Source organism: Chlamydotis macqueenii, chromosome 3, assembly GCF_036417535.1.
Source record: "Chlamydotis macqueenii isolate bChlMac1 chromosome 3, bChlMac1.mat, whole genome shotgun sequence".
Lineage (NCBI taxonomy): Eukaryota > Metazoa > Chordata > Aves > Otidiformes > Otididae > Chlamydotis > Chlamydotis macqueenii.
Window position 1 is genome coordinate 47,556,610 of NC_141558.1, and position 17,303 is coordinate 47,573,912.

The 17,303-nt window shown below is 46.8% G+C and overlaps 1 protein-coding gene across 1 annotated transcript in view; it reads left to right on the forward strand.

The window, feature by feature from the left end:
- The first annotated feature begins 1,739 nt into the window (after nucleotides 1-1,739).
- LIN28B (lin-28 RNA binding posttranscriptional regulator B) overlaps nucleotides 1,740-17,303 on the forward strand; it is a 99,897-nt gene continuing 84,333 nt past the window's right edge. Inside the window, exons 1-2 of the mRNA XM_086745292.1 lie at nucleotides 1,740-1,753; nucleotides 12,176-12,224. Of these exons, the coding sequence (XP_086601418.1) occupies nucleotides 12,191-12,224 (34 nt within the window). The 5' untranslated portion in view covers nucleotides 1,740-1,753; nucleotides 12,176-12,190. The remainder of the gene's footprint in view (nucleotides 1,754-12,175; nucleotides 12,225-17,303) is intronic.

A 17,303-nucleotide genomic window follows, 5' to 3' on the forward strand; every position in this document is an offset into this window, starting at 1 on the left:
ACAGTATTTGAAGGCTCGAGAAGCTCTGTAGCTTCTTTAATCACACGCTAGGATGACACAGCAAAACTCTGTGTAAAGCTTTTTTTTTGTGAAAAAAAGGAATTAAAAAGCTATGCACACCAAGCATTTTAGCACTGGCCCTTAACTGCACTCAAAAAGTGCTGATAAATTCTTGGAAGTCTTACTGGAGCCTCAAAAATTAAATCCACCAAGAATGGGAAGCTGTGATGCAGGCAGGCATGCCAATGCCTCGTGATAGAAACCTATGTGAACTGGGCTCACTGCAGAGTAGGAAATGAGCGCTTCCAAAAGCCATCCTTTCCTCCTGCCGCATCTTCATCTTGGTCTCTTAAGAAAATGCACTTGCATTCACTATCCGTCTCTTTGCTCCCAAATAACTTTTGAACCCAATTTCAGCCAAATTCAACATAAAGGATCAAAAAATATGAAGTGCCATGAAAATCAGTGGTCGGGTAAAAGAGTCTGCTAATCAGTGTACCCCACCAGAGGAAAGATGCTGTGACTTCACCAGGTACTTACTGCTTGACTTACCAGTTGGCTAACCCTCAGCACAAGCGCCTGGCGAGCCTGTCCGCGTACACACTGCCAGGAACCATTTTGGTAGCGCACGTGGCAAGCAGGGACTGTTAGAGCCTACAGGCATGGGTAGAAAAAAAGACGTGGAACATGAATCCATAGGTGGCCAAGCTGTGTTAACCCTGCTGTTTCTAGAACAGTATGTGCTATACACACTTGGGTGAAGTATGTTCATGACGGTATGTGAACTACCATCTGGGGTGTTCTGTCTAGAAAAACGAAACTTTGGGATTAATAAAGTCTCATATGCCGGGAAAGGAACCTGACTGCGTGCAAGGCAAGCGGGAACCGACAAGCTCCGGACGAGCCATTTGTACAGCTAGCGGCCTGCCTGCTTTGGGCATGAGGGCAGCCCATCGTGGGACCCACCACCCACAGGTCACGGCTGCAGCGTGCCAACGTCTTGCAGCGCAAGAGCCTCTGCGCAAGAGCAAAGCCGCACCTGCCGCACCTTTCGGGGGTGGGCAGCAGCACAAGCGGGCTGGACGTCGGTCCTTGGGGCGTTCAAGCCGGACGCAACCGCAGGAGCCAAATGGCCTCCGCAGCGGCGAGGAGGATGAGATGGTCGGTGGGATGCGGCCAGCGGGGCCCGCCGGGCTGGCTCGCGAAGGAAGAGGCCCTCGACCTCTGCGAGCGGGCAGCCGAGGCGCTGTGAGGGCGGCTCGGGCCCCGGCGGGAGGGGATCGGAACGGACGAGCAGGGGCCTGCGGACCGACGAAGGCCAGGCCGGCGGGGCGGCGCGCAGCGGGCCGCTCGCAGGCACTGGGGCGCGGCGGGCGGCTGGCGGGCGGCACGGCACCGCCCCGCCCCGCCGGCTCGCGCTGCCCTCGAGCGCCCCCGCGCGCAGCCGCCGGGCGCCCGCCCGCCCGCGGGGAGGGCGGCGGGCAGGTGCGCGGCGGCTGCGGCGTGAGCCGGCGTTGGGGCCGTGTCTGCCCGCCGCCGCCGCCGCCAGCACCGCTTCCCTCCTGCCGCTGCGGCTCGCCGCCTCCTCCTCCTCCGCTCCGTCCTTGCAGCGGCTCGGGAAGGCAAAGCTCCCCCCCGCTCCCGCCGGGGGTGCCCGTCGGTGGGCGCGCGCCCCCAGCCCCTGCGCTCGCCTCCCCACCGCGGCAGCCGCAGGCGCAGCCCCGCTTAGCCCGGCCACCATGGCGCGCGGGAGGTAAGCGAGCTCCCTCCACCTCTCCTCCGCCGGGTCTCGCCCTCCCGCCGGCGCCGCACCTGCCAGGGCGCGCGGGGCTCGGCCGCAGGGCGGCTGCGGGGCGGGGGCGGCAGGCGGGTTTTTTCCCCGGTGCCGGAGGAAAAGTTGCTCTCGGGGGAGGCGAGGCGGCTCCGCATTGTTGTGTCTGGGCGCGGGTGCTTCCCTGCGGGCGGCGGCGTGGCGGGTGTACTTCCGGGTTCGCACCTTTTTCTCCCCCCCCCCCCCCCCCCCCGCCCCTCCTTCGCCGCCGCTGCCCTCGAGCGGAGCCGCCGCCGGCTCTCGGCTGTCAGCACCTGAGCCGCGGCTCCCAGTCCGCGACGCAGGGGTAGAAGAGGGTGGCAGTGTCGCTCCGCACGTCCAGCGCGAACGACGACAGCAGCTGTAGTAGGGGAAGGGCGAAGGGACGGGGGAACGGTTGGGCAGCAGCCGCGGGAACGCTGCGGCAGCCGGACGCCAGGGGGCGGCTCACTCTCTGCCGCCGGATGGCGGTGACCGCTCGGCAAGGCGGTGTGGCGGGGGCGGGCGGGGACCGGCCGCGGTTGGGGAGGAAGGGAAAGGCCGGGGAGCGAAGCGGACGGGACGGCGGCGCGGGACCCGCCGGGCGGCGCGTCCGCCGTGAGGCAGGCGGGGAGCGAAGGATGGGGCCGCGGCGGCGCGGCCCGAAGGGCGCGGGGTTTGACCGCCCTGTGGTAACTGCGGCGGGTGCGGAGGGGCCGGGGCGGGCGCCGCCGGCGGGTGTCACGCGCAGCGCCGTGTGCGCGGTGCGGGGGGTTTAAACGTGAGTGGTGGCGGGGCCGCCATTTTGAATGGTTCCCTGCCGCGCCGCAGGGAGCGCGGGGTCGCGGCCGGCCACGCTGCCCGCCCTCGGCGGCGGCCGCCCCGCGGGGAGAGGGCCGGGGCGGTGCGGGGGTGCGTCCCCGCCGGCGGGCCCTCCGGGTAACGGTCACGCGAAGCCGCACGGCTGGCTCCGAGGCGGAGTCGCCGGTGCCGACGGGACGCAGCGAGAGGGAGAACACGGAATAAAGTGCAGAAGTGCCTGCAAAACGCCTCGTTTCTCCTTGTCTGGTTTAACGGCGGAGGGGGGAGAGGCGGCGGGGCCGGTTTGGGCGGTGGGCGGAGGCTGGGGGGGGTGGGGAGTGGGTGTCCGCCCGCCGCGCTGGGAGGGACAATGGCAGCTGAGCCGGCGGCGGGGCTCCTTCTGGCCGCGTCTGGGTGGGCGTTTGTGGCCCAGCGCCGGTACCCTGAGTCGGCTTGCGGTGGTTAGACCGGTAAACCGTGCAGCGGATCAGATAAACGGCGAGTAAACTAGGAAATTAATTTAAGCGAACGTCTCAACAGCATACGTTGTCCAGGCTATTACAGAACGTGACATTGGCATATCTAAATAAATCTGAAAAACTCTAGGCTAATTTCAAATATCTCTTTTGCTTCAACACGAGGGAATTATCCATTTTAATCTGATAAACATGTTGCCTAAAGAGATTTGGTGCATTTACTTGTTTCTCTCTTAGCAGTTGTTAGCTTGTTAGTGGTTGTGAGTAAATTACGTATGATGTTCTTACAGTGATGGGATGAAATAGTAGTACACTCTGCCAGTTTGTTTACAGACTTTACCCTTTTTCCTTATGTAACTGGGTCTTGCTGTTCTTTGTAAACAGGCCGTACACAGGGCTGGGTTTTTTCCCCCATCTAGTAGCCTGTTTTGGAATTTCACATCTTGCATGAAAACACAATTAGTAATTGCAAGTACAGAGAAATGTCCTGTCATGAATGAGTCCTCAGAGACTAAGAAAATAATTATAATTGAATTTGGTTGTAGTTAATTTAGATATAGTTGTGTATAGTTGTAGTGGTATCTGGATATGATTTTCTACTGAAATGCAACAGTGTATGTTTACTTTTAGATTGGTACCTGTATGTTTTGCTTTACAAAACTAGAAGTCATTTATTTTTTTAAAACTCAGTTAAAAAAGAAAAAACTTAAAACTTCAGGGGAGACAACAATGACAAGCTGGTTTTGAAAACTGTCTATAAGATAGCGCAACTATGCCATAGTTCTTTAAAGAATGATTATGCTTTTTCCCCTTGGTATAGAGTAGTAAGAATCAATATTGAATTAAATTATGACCTTAATTATTAATACACCAGGAAGCCAAGTTTTCTTTGCTGTAGTGAAACGAATCATGTAGGTAATGGTAAAAGTAGTGATTATGGCTGGTGTTTGCTCTGTGTAATAGTTGCAAAAATGCAGCAGTAGTAAACACTGCCTGTGCACGTACGAGAAAAACAGCTGTCTTCTACTCTGGTTTTAAAATACATTCTGCAAAGGCCAGGTGCTGCCACCTCAGTTTTATTAAAAAAAAAATTTAATCTGCAAATGTTTTGGCTGGCATGTATTAAAAATTTCACAGGAGGAAAGATGCCGATAAATAAATGAAGAAGGGAGCCCCAAACCCTCTCCCTCCTAGGCCTGAGCAGCTGCTGCCTCGGCCACGGCTGGGGTGCAGCGGAGGGTCACGAGCGATGTTTCGGCTCGCACCCCCAGGCCCAGAAATGCACCTGAAAGCCCCAGCGGTTAAAATATTTTGTTCTCCTTTCCGTGGTCCGGTGGCAGTCCGTTGTTTGAATCGCAGCTCCAAACCCGCGGCAGGCGGCGTGGTGACCGAGCGCACGGACGAGGCTCCCGGCGAGCGGGGCGGGAGGGCGCTTCCGCAGGAGCCGTTTTGCCCCGCGGTGCGGTGCGGGGCAGGGCGGCGGGGCCCCCTGCGGCGGCGGGAGGCCCCGCTGATGGCCGGGCGCGGCGGGAGAGCGGCGGCCCCTCCTCCGCCCGGCCCGGCGCTGGCCGCGGTGCTGAACCCCGCCGGCCATGTTGGCCCCGCCGCTCGGCCGCGCGTCCGCGGCCCCGGCAGGGTCCGGTGTCCCGGGCGCGGCTGCAGGCCCCGCTTCCGTCCGTTCTCTGCCTCGTGTAGTTTCGCGTCGTTCACAAGGGGTGACGGTAGAGAAGCGCTGTCACCCAAAGCCTTTCTGCAATACGTTGTATCGCTGTGGCGTTGAACGCTGACAGTAAAACCAGTGACAGAAACACTGTAGCACGCTCGTCTGCAGGAAGAGAGCCTTTCCGGCAACAAAGATTTTTCGTAGACAACTTGCCAGGAATAATAATGTTACCTATATCAAATGGAAGTGGGGCTGAACCCGGCAGCTAGGCAGGAACTTGCTATTTGCTTTTTTTAACCACAGGTTCAGTTTATGAAAGGACATTGTGAAAGCCGATACCAAAACAGCATGTCATCAGCAAGAACGAAATAACCACTGATAGTATGGGGAAGGTTGAAGAAAAAACAGATATCCATTAGCAGCAATTCGAACGCAGACATGAGCTTTTTTCCTTTCTTCCTCTTTTTAAGAAAAGACAGTTAAATTTCAAAAGGTGTGCAATCTAGAAGATTTTTTTTTCTAAATTCACTTTAATGTGCTTCAGCATCTCTAGTACACTAAAAAAAAAAAAAGCTTTCTTTTCCACCACAGAGACAAGTGTTCATTTTCTGTAATTGCACGCTGGGTGTTTCAAATGCAGTTGCATAATAAAAAGCAAATATGCTTCTCTGGTTTGATGCATAGAGGCTAAAAAAAGACAAAACCAACCTGATGTGTTTGGTGTGGGAGGGTAACAATTGTAAAAAAATACAGACTTCTTCACATTCTGCTTCTAAAAATAGAATGAATTGATATGCAGGGTCTTCAAATTAAAGGTCAGAGGTGACAAACCAGGACAAAGGTCATGCAGCTCATTTTCAAGCAATCAGTTTCTAGTTTTTTCATGGTTGAACAAAAGCTTAATTATACAGAAAAGTGAGGACTGTAATATTTAACTAGTCAATTGTAACAGACAAATAAATAAGAGGTAGTTTCACAAAATTCCCTCTTTTCTTGAATGTGGTTGCAATATGGAATTTTTGATGCTAATGTTAATGGTTAAAAAATAGGTCTGTCTGAATTTAAGTGTTTAAATACATTTCTTAATTTAACATTTAATAATATATAACCTGTATTTGGTATTTATACTTGAGAACTAAGAAAAGAGTGTGTAGCCATTTTCTGCTTTTTCAGTGATCTTAGCAAACAAAAAAAAAAGAGATCTATCCTGATGATACAAACTATGATTTCAATGAAGTTAAATTGCAGGTTCATGCATTTTGGCATTCGTGCACATAATTATTTCTAGCAAAGCACTTTCCTTCCCCAAAATCCTACTTCCAGTCTGCAGTATACTCTGTGTCACTGTGCAGTAATTACACGAACCTAAAAACTGACTGTTTGACCAGTACATGTATGTCATTATCATTTTATTATATGCAGTGTAGTGTTCTCCCACTAATTAAGATTCAGGGTTCTTTACAACTTGAAGGGATTTTTAAAAAATGTTTTTATTAATAATATCCCATTTGCACTAAATTATCTTTTTATAAATATTCTAAAGTTATTTAATAAACATTCTATAGGTAACATTTGATAAATATTTAGACTGCATGCAGTATTGCAACACTTAAGGATAATGCCCGCAAATTATGTTAAAATTTGTGCAATCACTAGTGGTTTTTGTATTGCATCATAGGTTTTTGCTTTTCTCTCAGACACTGTGTCTCCTGTACCTATTTCAAATACTGATGTGTGCACTGATTTTAAAGATTTTAATCTTTCATTTTAGAGATGGTGAATTTTTTAGTTATATATCACTTATATTCCTGTGTAGTTTTTGCTGGTTTGAATTAATGACCTATCTGTACTAAAGTTTATTTAAAAAAATTACGATTACATTACTGTATCTGTTCAGTTGTTTTAAACAGTGGCTTGGTCAGAAGGTATGATATACAGGACTGCTGTCCACTCCAGTTAAAATGAGAAAAATGTCATACACCCTCTAGTATCCATACTTCTAGGAAAGTGAATATTGGTGTTTAAAATACAGACACTCATCTGTTGTGTTACTTTTATAACCTTTGATTTGATTGTTTTAATCCACAATATCCATAGCAGTATTGGGGGAGCATGTTACAAAATACAAATGATAAAAAAAATTTCCATCTTTATTAACGCTCTCAAGTAATAATCCAGGGATTAAAAAACAAACAAACAAACAAAAAACAACAAAAAAAACCCAAACATGAAAGAAGATTCTGGGTTTTGGAGGTAAATGGCATGTACAAATAAAACAAAAATTCTGTGCAAAGGAAAGGATATGTGAAAGCTGTATAAATTCCATGAAAACAAGTATTAGACTAATATAAAATATGTCAGAAAGGAGGTCTTAACAAACCATACTAAAGATGTTATAAAAACAAATAGAAATCTATAGAATATATTTTTTAAAATAAAAGTTGGTGTAGTGCCATCTCTTGTGAGGGGATGATGTTAAAGGCTTAATCAGTTAGAGTATTTTTATAACCTAAACAAAAGTTTTAAGTTATACCATTTGTTTATAGAACAGATATAATCTTGGCTTAATAATGGTTTTGCATTGAGGAAGAAGCATGTAAAAATCTGGATTGAAAATGTAAGATCTCTACATTGAATGTGAACAACACACGTTCAATTTAGTGTAATCAGGGAGAATGGAAAAAAAAAAGGATTTTTCTTTAAACTAAAAACTTAAATATTTAATTCACCTTATTGCCATAATGGTTCTTTCTTAATTTGGCCTTTAACATGTATCTTTTTAGGGCTTCATTTGGCATTGTTCTGTTTGCAAATAGTTTTCAAGTGGGGAAATAAAATCTTACAAGGTACAGATATAGATAGATAAGTAGATAGATATAGTTTCTCATAGAAATAAATAACTACAAAATAAATCCGTGATCAACCTCTGAAAAATATGTTGATCTGCCTATGATTTGAGAATTGTGACTTTTAAAGGTTTTTTCCTTACAAAGTACTGATACTAATTAGTTTAAAAAATACAAAGAAAAATCAGTCTGAAAACAAATGTAAGGAGATCCCAAGGTAGTTTTCTCATTGTTTCATTTTCTGTATAGCAAATCAATGTGTGGCAATTTCAATATGCCCATGCTAACACTAAACTGGGAACAAAATACTTAAAATATAAAGGAAGAAGAAAAATAGTAGTAGTAGAGGATGATGTTGTTTATTTATAAATTATGTATTTTTTTAAAAATCTTTTTTGAATCTTACAAAATATTGTTTGAAACATTTTACATTGCTTTTTATTAAATAACTATCATAGTTGCTTAATATATGTACATTCAAATGCAGACTATATGAAATTGCAGATTTTACTAAATCAGATACAGTAAATATGAGACTTGCGTATACTTAATTTCAGTCCTTAAAACAAAAATAATCTTTCAGGATTTTCCTTTGGTATATATTATTAAAGTTTTAACCTAAATAAATCCTAAGTAGTTTTTAATGCTAAAATAATTGTCGGCATTAATATAATAGTAGCAATTTATTTTGAAGAAAAAAATTGATCCTATTTAAATAATTTGCAGGCTTTCATTGGCTCCAATTCTGATACGGTGGGTTTTATTATTCCTTTTGTATCGCCCAAAAGAATCAGATTCCTAACAACGGTGGAAGCACATTTTACATTTCTCTGTTCCTGTTCCCACTGTAGTCAAATGGCATTCTTACAAGTAGTTAAAAGGTGCATGACTGGATGTTTGATTTTAAAAAATGTGTACTTCATTTCTTAAAAGCTAGGGTATGCTTAGCCTCTTTTTATGTTTGAGAAAAGCATACCTGGACTATTGCCAAGCTGTTTTATTTACTTCAAACTGTAATTGCCCTCCTTTGGATCAGTGACAAAATTGGGTGAAATTAGTAAAGAAAGACTTAATTTGGTAGTTGTTCAATTAATTTTCTTGAATCAGCATCTTTTGATGTTTTGGCATCTCACGTGCACTTGCTTTTAGCTCCACTTTGTAGAAAAATATTGTAATAGTGTAAGAAGAAAAATATGGGAGAAAAATCAAATAAAATTATGGCTAGACTAAGAATAAAATTGTGAGGGCTTTCAACTTTCCCCCCTTTGTAACTAGATAAGAACATTGACACCTGAGTGTATGTTTCAGGAAATTTTAATTTTTCTTATTTATGCATTTCAAACTAACTAAATTTTAGTGACTTGAAACAAAAAGAAAAAGAGAATTAAAACAATGAAAACATCTCAGGAGGAAATCCATTATTTAGAATTGCACATTAAGGAATCCATGTACATACTCTTAAAACAAGTTAATTCAGAGTATAAAACAACACTCAACTGTGATACTTGAAATAAAAATATTATGTGCATAATGCTTCTACCTGCAGTCAAGAACTGTAAATGAGAATAAAGTGTTAATTAATTTTTACTGACTAGTTCAAAAGATAGACAGTGAAGTTTGTTATTTACAGAGTGTGTTTTCTAAGTTAATATATTTGACTGATGTGTGTTTGTGTATGTATATGTTTAAAAAGCTGATGTTCTGTGCCCTTTCTATGCTTGGATTCTGTACATAGTTTTAAAATTTTGTATAAGCTTTGCAGCTCTCATATATTTAAGTCTTCACTCCTGATGAGTTAACTAAAAGAGGTTTTCCGCTCTTCCTTTGCATCCTTGTCATACTTGTTTGTTATGAAAAAAAGTATTGGTGGGTTTTGCTTTCTAGTTCTTCTGCACTCTGATCGTACTTAGGAGTATTCAGCATTCTTTAAAAAAAACCAACCTGTTAGCTTTACTCTGTGGAAGAAATCAGTCCCCTGGCTATGACTGACTGTGAAAGAAACAGGTTTAACTTCTGAATTTTTCCTTTCAGCTTATTTTTGGAGGAAAGTATATGATTTATTTAAATGTGGTAATTATGTATGTCTGCTTTATTTTCATCCAAGCAAATTATGTTTCTGAATCTTTTGGCAGCAAACTTGCTAATGAATTCAAAGCAATCCTTATCAAAGAGAATTATTCTCTTTTTAAAAGGTGTAAAATTACTATTATTTTCCACTGACCAGTAAATTGTCAAAAAATGAAGTATATAAGCAGTTAAGTAAGTTGAATTACAGAATGTGCTACCTGCAAAGAAAGGTGGATTACCTTTGTTGGATGTCTGTCGGTGTTTCTTTAACTGATGCTACTCTTTTCATGGTCTTTCCTGCCCTGCAATAATTCCATATGCTGTTTTGTTGCATTATTTTTGTGCCTACTGTTACAGTATCCTTCCACACACTGTGAATGCATAGTTAAAACAAGGATTGCTTTCAAAGCAAGCAGCTTTTTCTCTAAAAACATCTTGCTGCCTAGTAGATCATTTCTAAACAGGATCTACTTGGTTATGCGCAGTTAGAAAGTTCATGTAAATGCCAAGATCGTTTCAGAACTAACATGCCAAAATATTTTTGTTTTATTCAGCATAAGGAGGCATAGAAGAGTTCACCATGAGCCACTTCAGAGCCCAAACCTGCTTCCATTTAAGTCAGGGACTGATTTCTTATGGCTTTCAGTACAATGCAGTAAAATACATGCCAATTAGTTTCTCATTTAAACTATCTGGTTTAAATGAGTTCATGGAATGGGAATGCCCAGGCTTTTCTACGTCCCTTCTGCCAAGTTTTGTGTATCATATTGGGAAGCTTTTTATAATAACTACTTTATTAAAAAATTACATCTCTTTTTTTCTGCTTAATAATCTGGTCTGTTTATGCGACACTCTAAAATATGTGATGCTTAAAACTGTGTTACAAAATGGCGATACTTGAAACATGAATAACTTGAGCTTCTGCTGTATTCTGCTACAATTTTTAAGAACTGTACTTCCCCTTTGAGTCCTGACATCACTCCCCCAAATATTTATTTTTAATCCCTTCATAAACTGAAGCAGACTACGTGCCAAAGCTAAGAAGGGATCCTTTGCTCTATGCTTGCATATTTCATTATGTTGCATAAATAATGCAAGTAAATCCGAAAGACACAAAAGCCACATAGCCACAGGTTGGCAGAACAAAGAAGCGGACACAAGAGTTTGGGCTTCAGTGCTTGAAGGTGTAAAAGCAGAGCTAGGTTTAATACAAGGCAAAAGTCCACACAATTCCAAACGTAGTTACTATGAAAGAAGAGGAATTGAATCAGCTTGCCAGTGTTGTTGCACTGCATCCATCCCCTTTTCCGATTCCTGTTGGACAGGACTCAGGATAACTGACTGTAGGGGAAAAGGAGTTAGAGAAATTTGATTCTCATTTGTCTTTGGTCATTCTTCTTCTGGCTTTGCTCACTCCTAGTGGACTACCCCATTTTTTTTTTTCAGTAAGGGAGCAGGATAACTGTGAGGTTGTGCTCTTAAATTGGAAAAAGACAAATCTCAGATTTCTCTAAAAGAGAAGAGGATTGGGTTTATATCAGAACAGGAGGATAATGACATTCCTTGTTTGTTTGGGGTGGGTTTTAGTTAAAGTAGGTTATTCAAAAAACAGCAGAGGGTGACAAGAGGACAGGCTTGTAGCAGGTGAGTTTGTGCATGCTCGCTCCTATCTATTCATCTTTCATGTATTAAACAAACTGGACAGCCTAAGTAACAAGCGTACTCCAAAACCAAGGTCTTTTCCTTCATGCTTCCAACCATCTGTGGTACTCATTTTCTGTGATATTTTTATTGTCATTATACAAAATTAGCCAGGCCTTGCTCAGCTATATCAAAAGTACACCTTTCATGCAGTTTCAATCAAGTCAGACATCTATATTTCTACGACTAATTTTTTTTTTTTTTCAGATTGAGACCTAGAATTTAATAGTATTACATATTATGCTCTGCATTATTATAACGGATGTAATGGAAAGCATTTTTCTATTGATACTCATAAATTGACTTTGAGTTACAGTTTTGATCATGAAAGAATCCTGAAGAATCATTTTTATTAAGTCATACACAAGGTATGACTGATTGCTTATTTGTACAATTTAAGCATAGTAAAGACAACTCACTAGTTCTTAGGTTACCTATTGCAATTAAATATTGATAAAGGAAAGAAACACCTTGTCTTGCAAATCAGTGTATTTTCCCTCTGTTGTCATCAATGGCTTTTTGTAAGAGACCAATGAAGGGGGCAATGCCTTTATGGATGCTTGGGGAAAAAAAAAAAAAAAAACAACCAAAAACAAAACCACACACACAAAAAAAAAGGCAGCTGATTTTTCTCTTGTGCCATGGTTATCTCGTTGCGGTTCTGATGAGCTAGGTAAGTCTCAGACAGTTAATAAGTTTACAGGTCACTTCACAGAGTCAATGCCCTGGCATTTTATGGCCTTCTAATGAGCCGTTAAACTGGAGAAGAGTTAATTAAATATGGTACTCTGGTACAGTGTACACAGTACTGACTCCAGCTCTCTGATTTTAGGTTCCTCAGAAGACGATGAGGTCATTCAAGAAGGTCTCCTCAGGCTCAGGTCAGTCTTCTCTATAGCATCTTACACGGCTGACTTTGTATCTGTAAAACGGAGCTACTGCAGCACTGGTGTCCCACTGGCTCTGATCAACTTAATTATTGCGGGGGAGAGTGTGGCGGGGGAAGAATCATTAATTGCGCACGAGCTTCAGAGTTCTCGCTTTGATGCGGTTGGAGTGTTCAGCTTCTGTCAGTCAAATAAAAAACTACCTAAGGAAAGTTCATTTACCGTAACCCACAGTCAGATGCCTGTTGTAGGAGCCCACACGTCTGTAGGACTCCCGCCACGGCGGCCGCACCGACGGCCACGCACCTCTCGGTCGCGGACTGCGCTTTGAACCCCTCGAGTTCCCGTCGTGCCGCTGTCACTGCGTGACGGCCGCGCAGCCCCCTCACATCGCGTCGCCGCCTCTCTCCTGCGCAGCCCAACCGGCACCACCGCCCGCCTGCTCCCGGGGGCCCGCCATCCCCGCCCGCCGCGGCGCATGCGCGGGGCGGCGGGCAGGGGGCGCGGAGCTCCCCCGCCGAGCGGCGCTGCCTGCCCGAGGGAGGGAGGCGGGCCCCGCTCCGCGGCCGGCGCTGCGCCCGGCCACCAGCTCCCCTGCAGCGCTCTTTGCGACGGTAGACTGGTGCTGGCGAGGGTCTGGTTTTACCTGTCTGCTGAGATGCTGCCCTTGTCACCGCCGGGCTTGCCGTGCGGCGGGCGAGAGCGCCTGGGCGGCTGCCCGGCGGGCAGGATGCACGTCCCGCCGGGACACGCACGGGTGCGGCTGTCCCGGGCGAGGAGATGGGCTGGGATGAGAGCGCCTGAGCTGCCCGCTCATCGCCCTGCGCCTACACCGCGGGAGGGGGTGCAGTGAAACCGGGCCGACGGCGCCCTTAGTAAGGGCGGACAGCCGGTCGCACTCTGCAAGGGGCGGTCGTCCCCGCGGGGCTTTAGCCCTGTCACGACGACTGGCTAGAGCCTTCTTAAATCCGCCGGGGAAGCGGTCGCCATCGGTTGGGAATCCACAGCTGAGAAACTGTTAATGTACGTGAGACCACATCCTGCAGCAGAGCCCTTCGAGTGGGTGCCGCCCGCGTCCTCCTGCCCTCGGATCACGCGCGGGATTAGAGCGATTTCCAGTATTTTATAAATTCCCTCCACTCGCCAGCCGCTGCCGTTGCCGGCAGTGATCCACGGGTGGCAGGGTGGACCGCGCAGGAGGGTGGCACCGACAGCCGCCGGCGTTCCATTTCCACCAGAAAACGCCAGTAAACCGCTCTCGGGCCGTCAATTAAAAAATAGCGGCACCTCGCAAACTGCGGCGTGATCCTTCTGCCAGGGTCCCTGCCCAAGGCAGAGGCGCGTTGCCGGAGACGGGGGACGGGGGTGACAGCCCCTGCTTCAGGTGTAAGGCGGGGGAGGGTTGGGGGGACGTGACCTGCTGCCTCAGGCGCCGCGGCCGTTGGGCGCCCGACTTTCGCCCTCAGCGCCCCGGCGGGCGACGAGCGATTGGAAACGGCCCCTTCTAAACACACACACAGCGGGAGGGGCACGGCCGCTGCCGAAAAGGAAAACCCGCCGGGCCGGTGACAGCCCCCGCACTCCACCCGGTCGCTTCAGAGCGGCGGAAAGGGAAGGCGGTTTTGGCGCCCAAACTGTAGGTGAGAGGGTTTTGGCGGGAAGGACTCAGCACTGGCAGAGACCCGGGCCAAGGGTCTCTGCCCTGAGGAAGCGGCCGGAAAGTGTGTTCCCCCCCCCCCGCTCCCCTCCTCCTTAGGAATAACCGGTTTCGATAGAAACCGTGTAGGAAACACGACGGGCGACTTCCCCGTGGGCCGCCGCGGTCGTGCGTGGGGCAAAGCAATCAACCCCAAGGAGTGAAGGAGAAATGGGGGTTGGGGTGAGGAGGGGGGGTGGGCTCTCCGGCGCCGTTCCTGCTTCTCCCGCCTTGCCCGTCGGCGAGAAATGTTGGCTGTGCTTTGAAATGGGAAGTCGTGGCAGCACCCCGAGCTCTGCTTTCAAGTGTAAAACGCGCGGGTTTTTTGGTGGGATTTTTTTTTTCAAATGCACGAACGGTCGCTTCTTAGGCTTTTCCTCTCTTGTTTTCTTTTCTGTCTTTCTTTTTTTTTTTTTTTTTGGAGGTGAGGTCTTTTCTGTTTTGGGGGAATACAAGAAAGAAGAATTAGGACTTTAAAAAGTTTTAGGAAGGTGACAAACTGGAAATCCAACACCGCTGGTTTTGGTTACGTAGTTTCAAGTGAGCTCTTACTGTGCATTTAGAAAAAGAATGATCGAGCTTCCTATAATTGTATTTACCAAAATTAGCATCTAGTCAGGGAAATGTAAGGATAGAAATATCTTTTTTTTTTTTTTAATATACGTGAATTACTACCGTTAAACTGTTTTTTTTCCACCAACTGGCTTGTTCCGTAGGGCTTTTCCTCCCTTTATCCTCTTGGCTCCCTTCCCCCTCCCCGATTCTTTGCGAATGAAATTTTGGAAGGGTGTTAGTGGGTTGAGGGCTGGTTTTTTTTTTCTCTCTCTCTCTCTTTTTTTTTTTTTTTTTTTTTCCGGAGAGTTCCCAGCTGGCAACAGCTCTCTACCTTCCACAAAACTTGAAAGGCTGATGTCCCTTGCAGGAAATGAATGAGTCGATAACATCTGACACCAGTGACCAGTCCAGTGACCCCAACCTTAATTCCACTAATACTGGAGGCCTGAAAAATCTCAGTAAAGACCCTTTGCAAATCCCCCCCCCCCCCCCATTTTACAAAATCTACCTTTATTTTGCAATGTAAGAAATATTTTGCAATAAATATCTTTATTTATTTATGTGGGTTTGTGGTCTCTCATTTACTAATCGAATAAAGTATTATACTGTATTTTCTTTTAACTGATATTTGCTAACAAGACATTTTTTCCATTTAATGAACTCGATCAACCCGTTTGTGTCTGTTTAACCAATATTCCAGCCTCTAAGGATTTTTTATACCAAATATCGGTCGAATAAATCAATCTGAAAAAATAAAGACCTTTAAAACGGTATTAAAGAGAGTATTTTCTGTTTTTTCGAAGGGAGGGGCAGAGAGAGCTCGTATTTTATAAATGTGCTGTTCTGCTACAAGAAATGGAATCCTGGGCACTTCAAGTAACTGGTTTAAGCTTTTTTTTTTTTTTTCCCTTCCGGTAACCTAAATTTCTTGTTCATAGCTGGGTTTTCACGCGTGTTAAAATCTTGTGCATTTATTATATATTAGCTATCGTCCCAGTCATAAGATCCAAGCATATAAAATTACTGGCGATTTAATATTGTAAAATAATCGCTATTGTAAAGGGGGAGGGAGGTTGCGAGCAAAAAGCAGTGGTGTGCTTGCAGGAACGGGTAAGGCAGGTCAGTGTAGGAAGTCGACCTCCACTGTTGAAATAACCTATAGGAAATTTACGGTTGAAGACTGCGAAGGAATTTCAGGATTTAAAGCTTCTGCTCCACTTGCCAGGCTGCTTGTATTCGTGCACTTTTGCCCACCCTCGCTTCTTTCCAGCAAGCGATCAAACCGAGCACCTTGGTGTTTCACACAGAAGCGAGGGGCTAGCATGGGGAATTTACGCTTTCCTGAAAGGCAACAAAAGGAGTAAACAGGCCCATCGGGGCAAAGGCGTCCCCCTTAATTGGGCAGACTGATCGACGCCGCTTCCAAAACAAGAGCAAGTGCTTTGCAAATTCACAAACCCTTCGTGTTCGGGTTCTGCACGGGTCGGTTCGTTGCTTTGGCTTTTGTTTGTGTGTGTCCTTGGGATAAGAGAGGATGCTGGGGGTGGGGTGGGGAAAAGGAGGAAGGGGTTTTAATGAGAAAGTAATTGAGCCCAGGTTTTAACAAGGTATAGGCAACGTCTAGGGGTTATACAATACTGGATGTAAAGCAAGGTTAGATGCGAGTCGGTGGTGGTGAGGACACAAGAGGCAAAATCCGATGTTTTCATACCTGCATCTGTGCTTTTACACGAAAGGAGATAGGGCAGATGGAAAATAAAACGGACTCTCACTTAATTCGGGGGAGGAAGGGTACTTTTTTTTTTTTTTTTTTTTTTTTTTTAATAAGCATTTGGCTGTAACCGCAGCACCAGCAAGGGCTGGCCAGCCCGTCGGGAGCCGGTACCTGTGCGGGCCGAGGGCAGTGCCTCTGCCGGGGGCGCGCCCGGGCCCCTTAAACCGCACCCGGGCACTCCGAGCTGGACCCCCCCGCCCCCCGCCGGCAGCGAGGACTTCAACCAGCCGTCCCCGGTCAGCGCTATTCCTCCCCTTTGTCTTCCTCCTCCGGCCTTTTTTTTTTTTTTTTTTTTTTGCCTTCCTCCTCTCTAGCAAATCCGTTTCTCTGTCAGCCCTCCTCTCCCTCCTCCTCTCCCTCTCCCTCCTGGGGAACAATCGCTGCTGATTGAGGTTCACTCCAGTGCTATGCTTGAAAACCGGGCTCTTATTTAGGAAGTCATTAATCACATCCCCTCCCCCGGAAAGAGATGGCGGAGAAACCTGTGAAGTACAATTCCTCGCCCCATCCCCCTCCAGAAATGTTTTGAAACGCTAAACCCCCCGCACTTTCTGGGCCGTATTAAGGTGATACCGCGTTTCCGGCGCGCTCTGCATCTGAATGCGAAATCGGTAACGCGCCGCGAAGGCGTGAGCGGCGCCGGCCGCCCGGGATCCGCGGCACACGCGTGCACGCACACGACACGCACACGCGTGGGTAGGGAGAGGCAAATTCTACCCCATCCCCCCCTCTTCCTCCGGCTGCTCCGGGAGAAGAGGGGGGCGCCAGGAGGGAGCGGGGCTGCGGGGGCTTTGGGCGACTTTTCCTCAGGTGGAAGCGGCGGTCCGGTTATCCACATGCCCGCGGTTTGCGCAGCCGGTAACGCGGGTGCCTCCCAACGTACCTAGCGCCTGTCTACAGACACGCGTGGGTCGCATTGGTAAGCATCTCGCATTCGTGGGTGGACGCGTCCGGCGCGCGCAGATAGCCTAATATCGCTATCTGCGTATCCGCCCCTGCGTGTGGGTGTCGGTCCCTGGGCTGTGGCTGGAAACGCAGGGATCTTCCT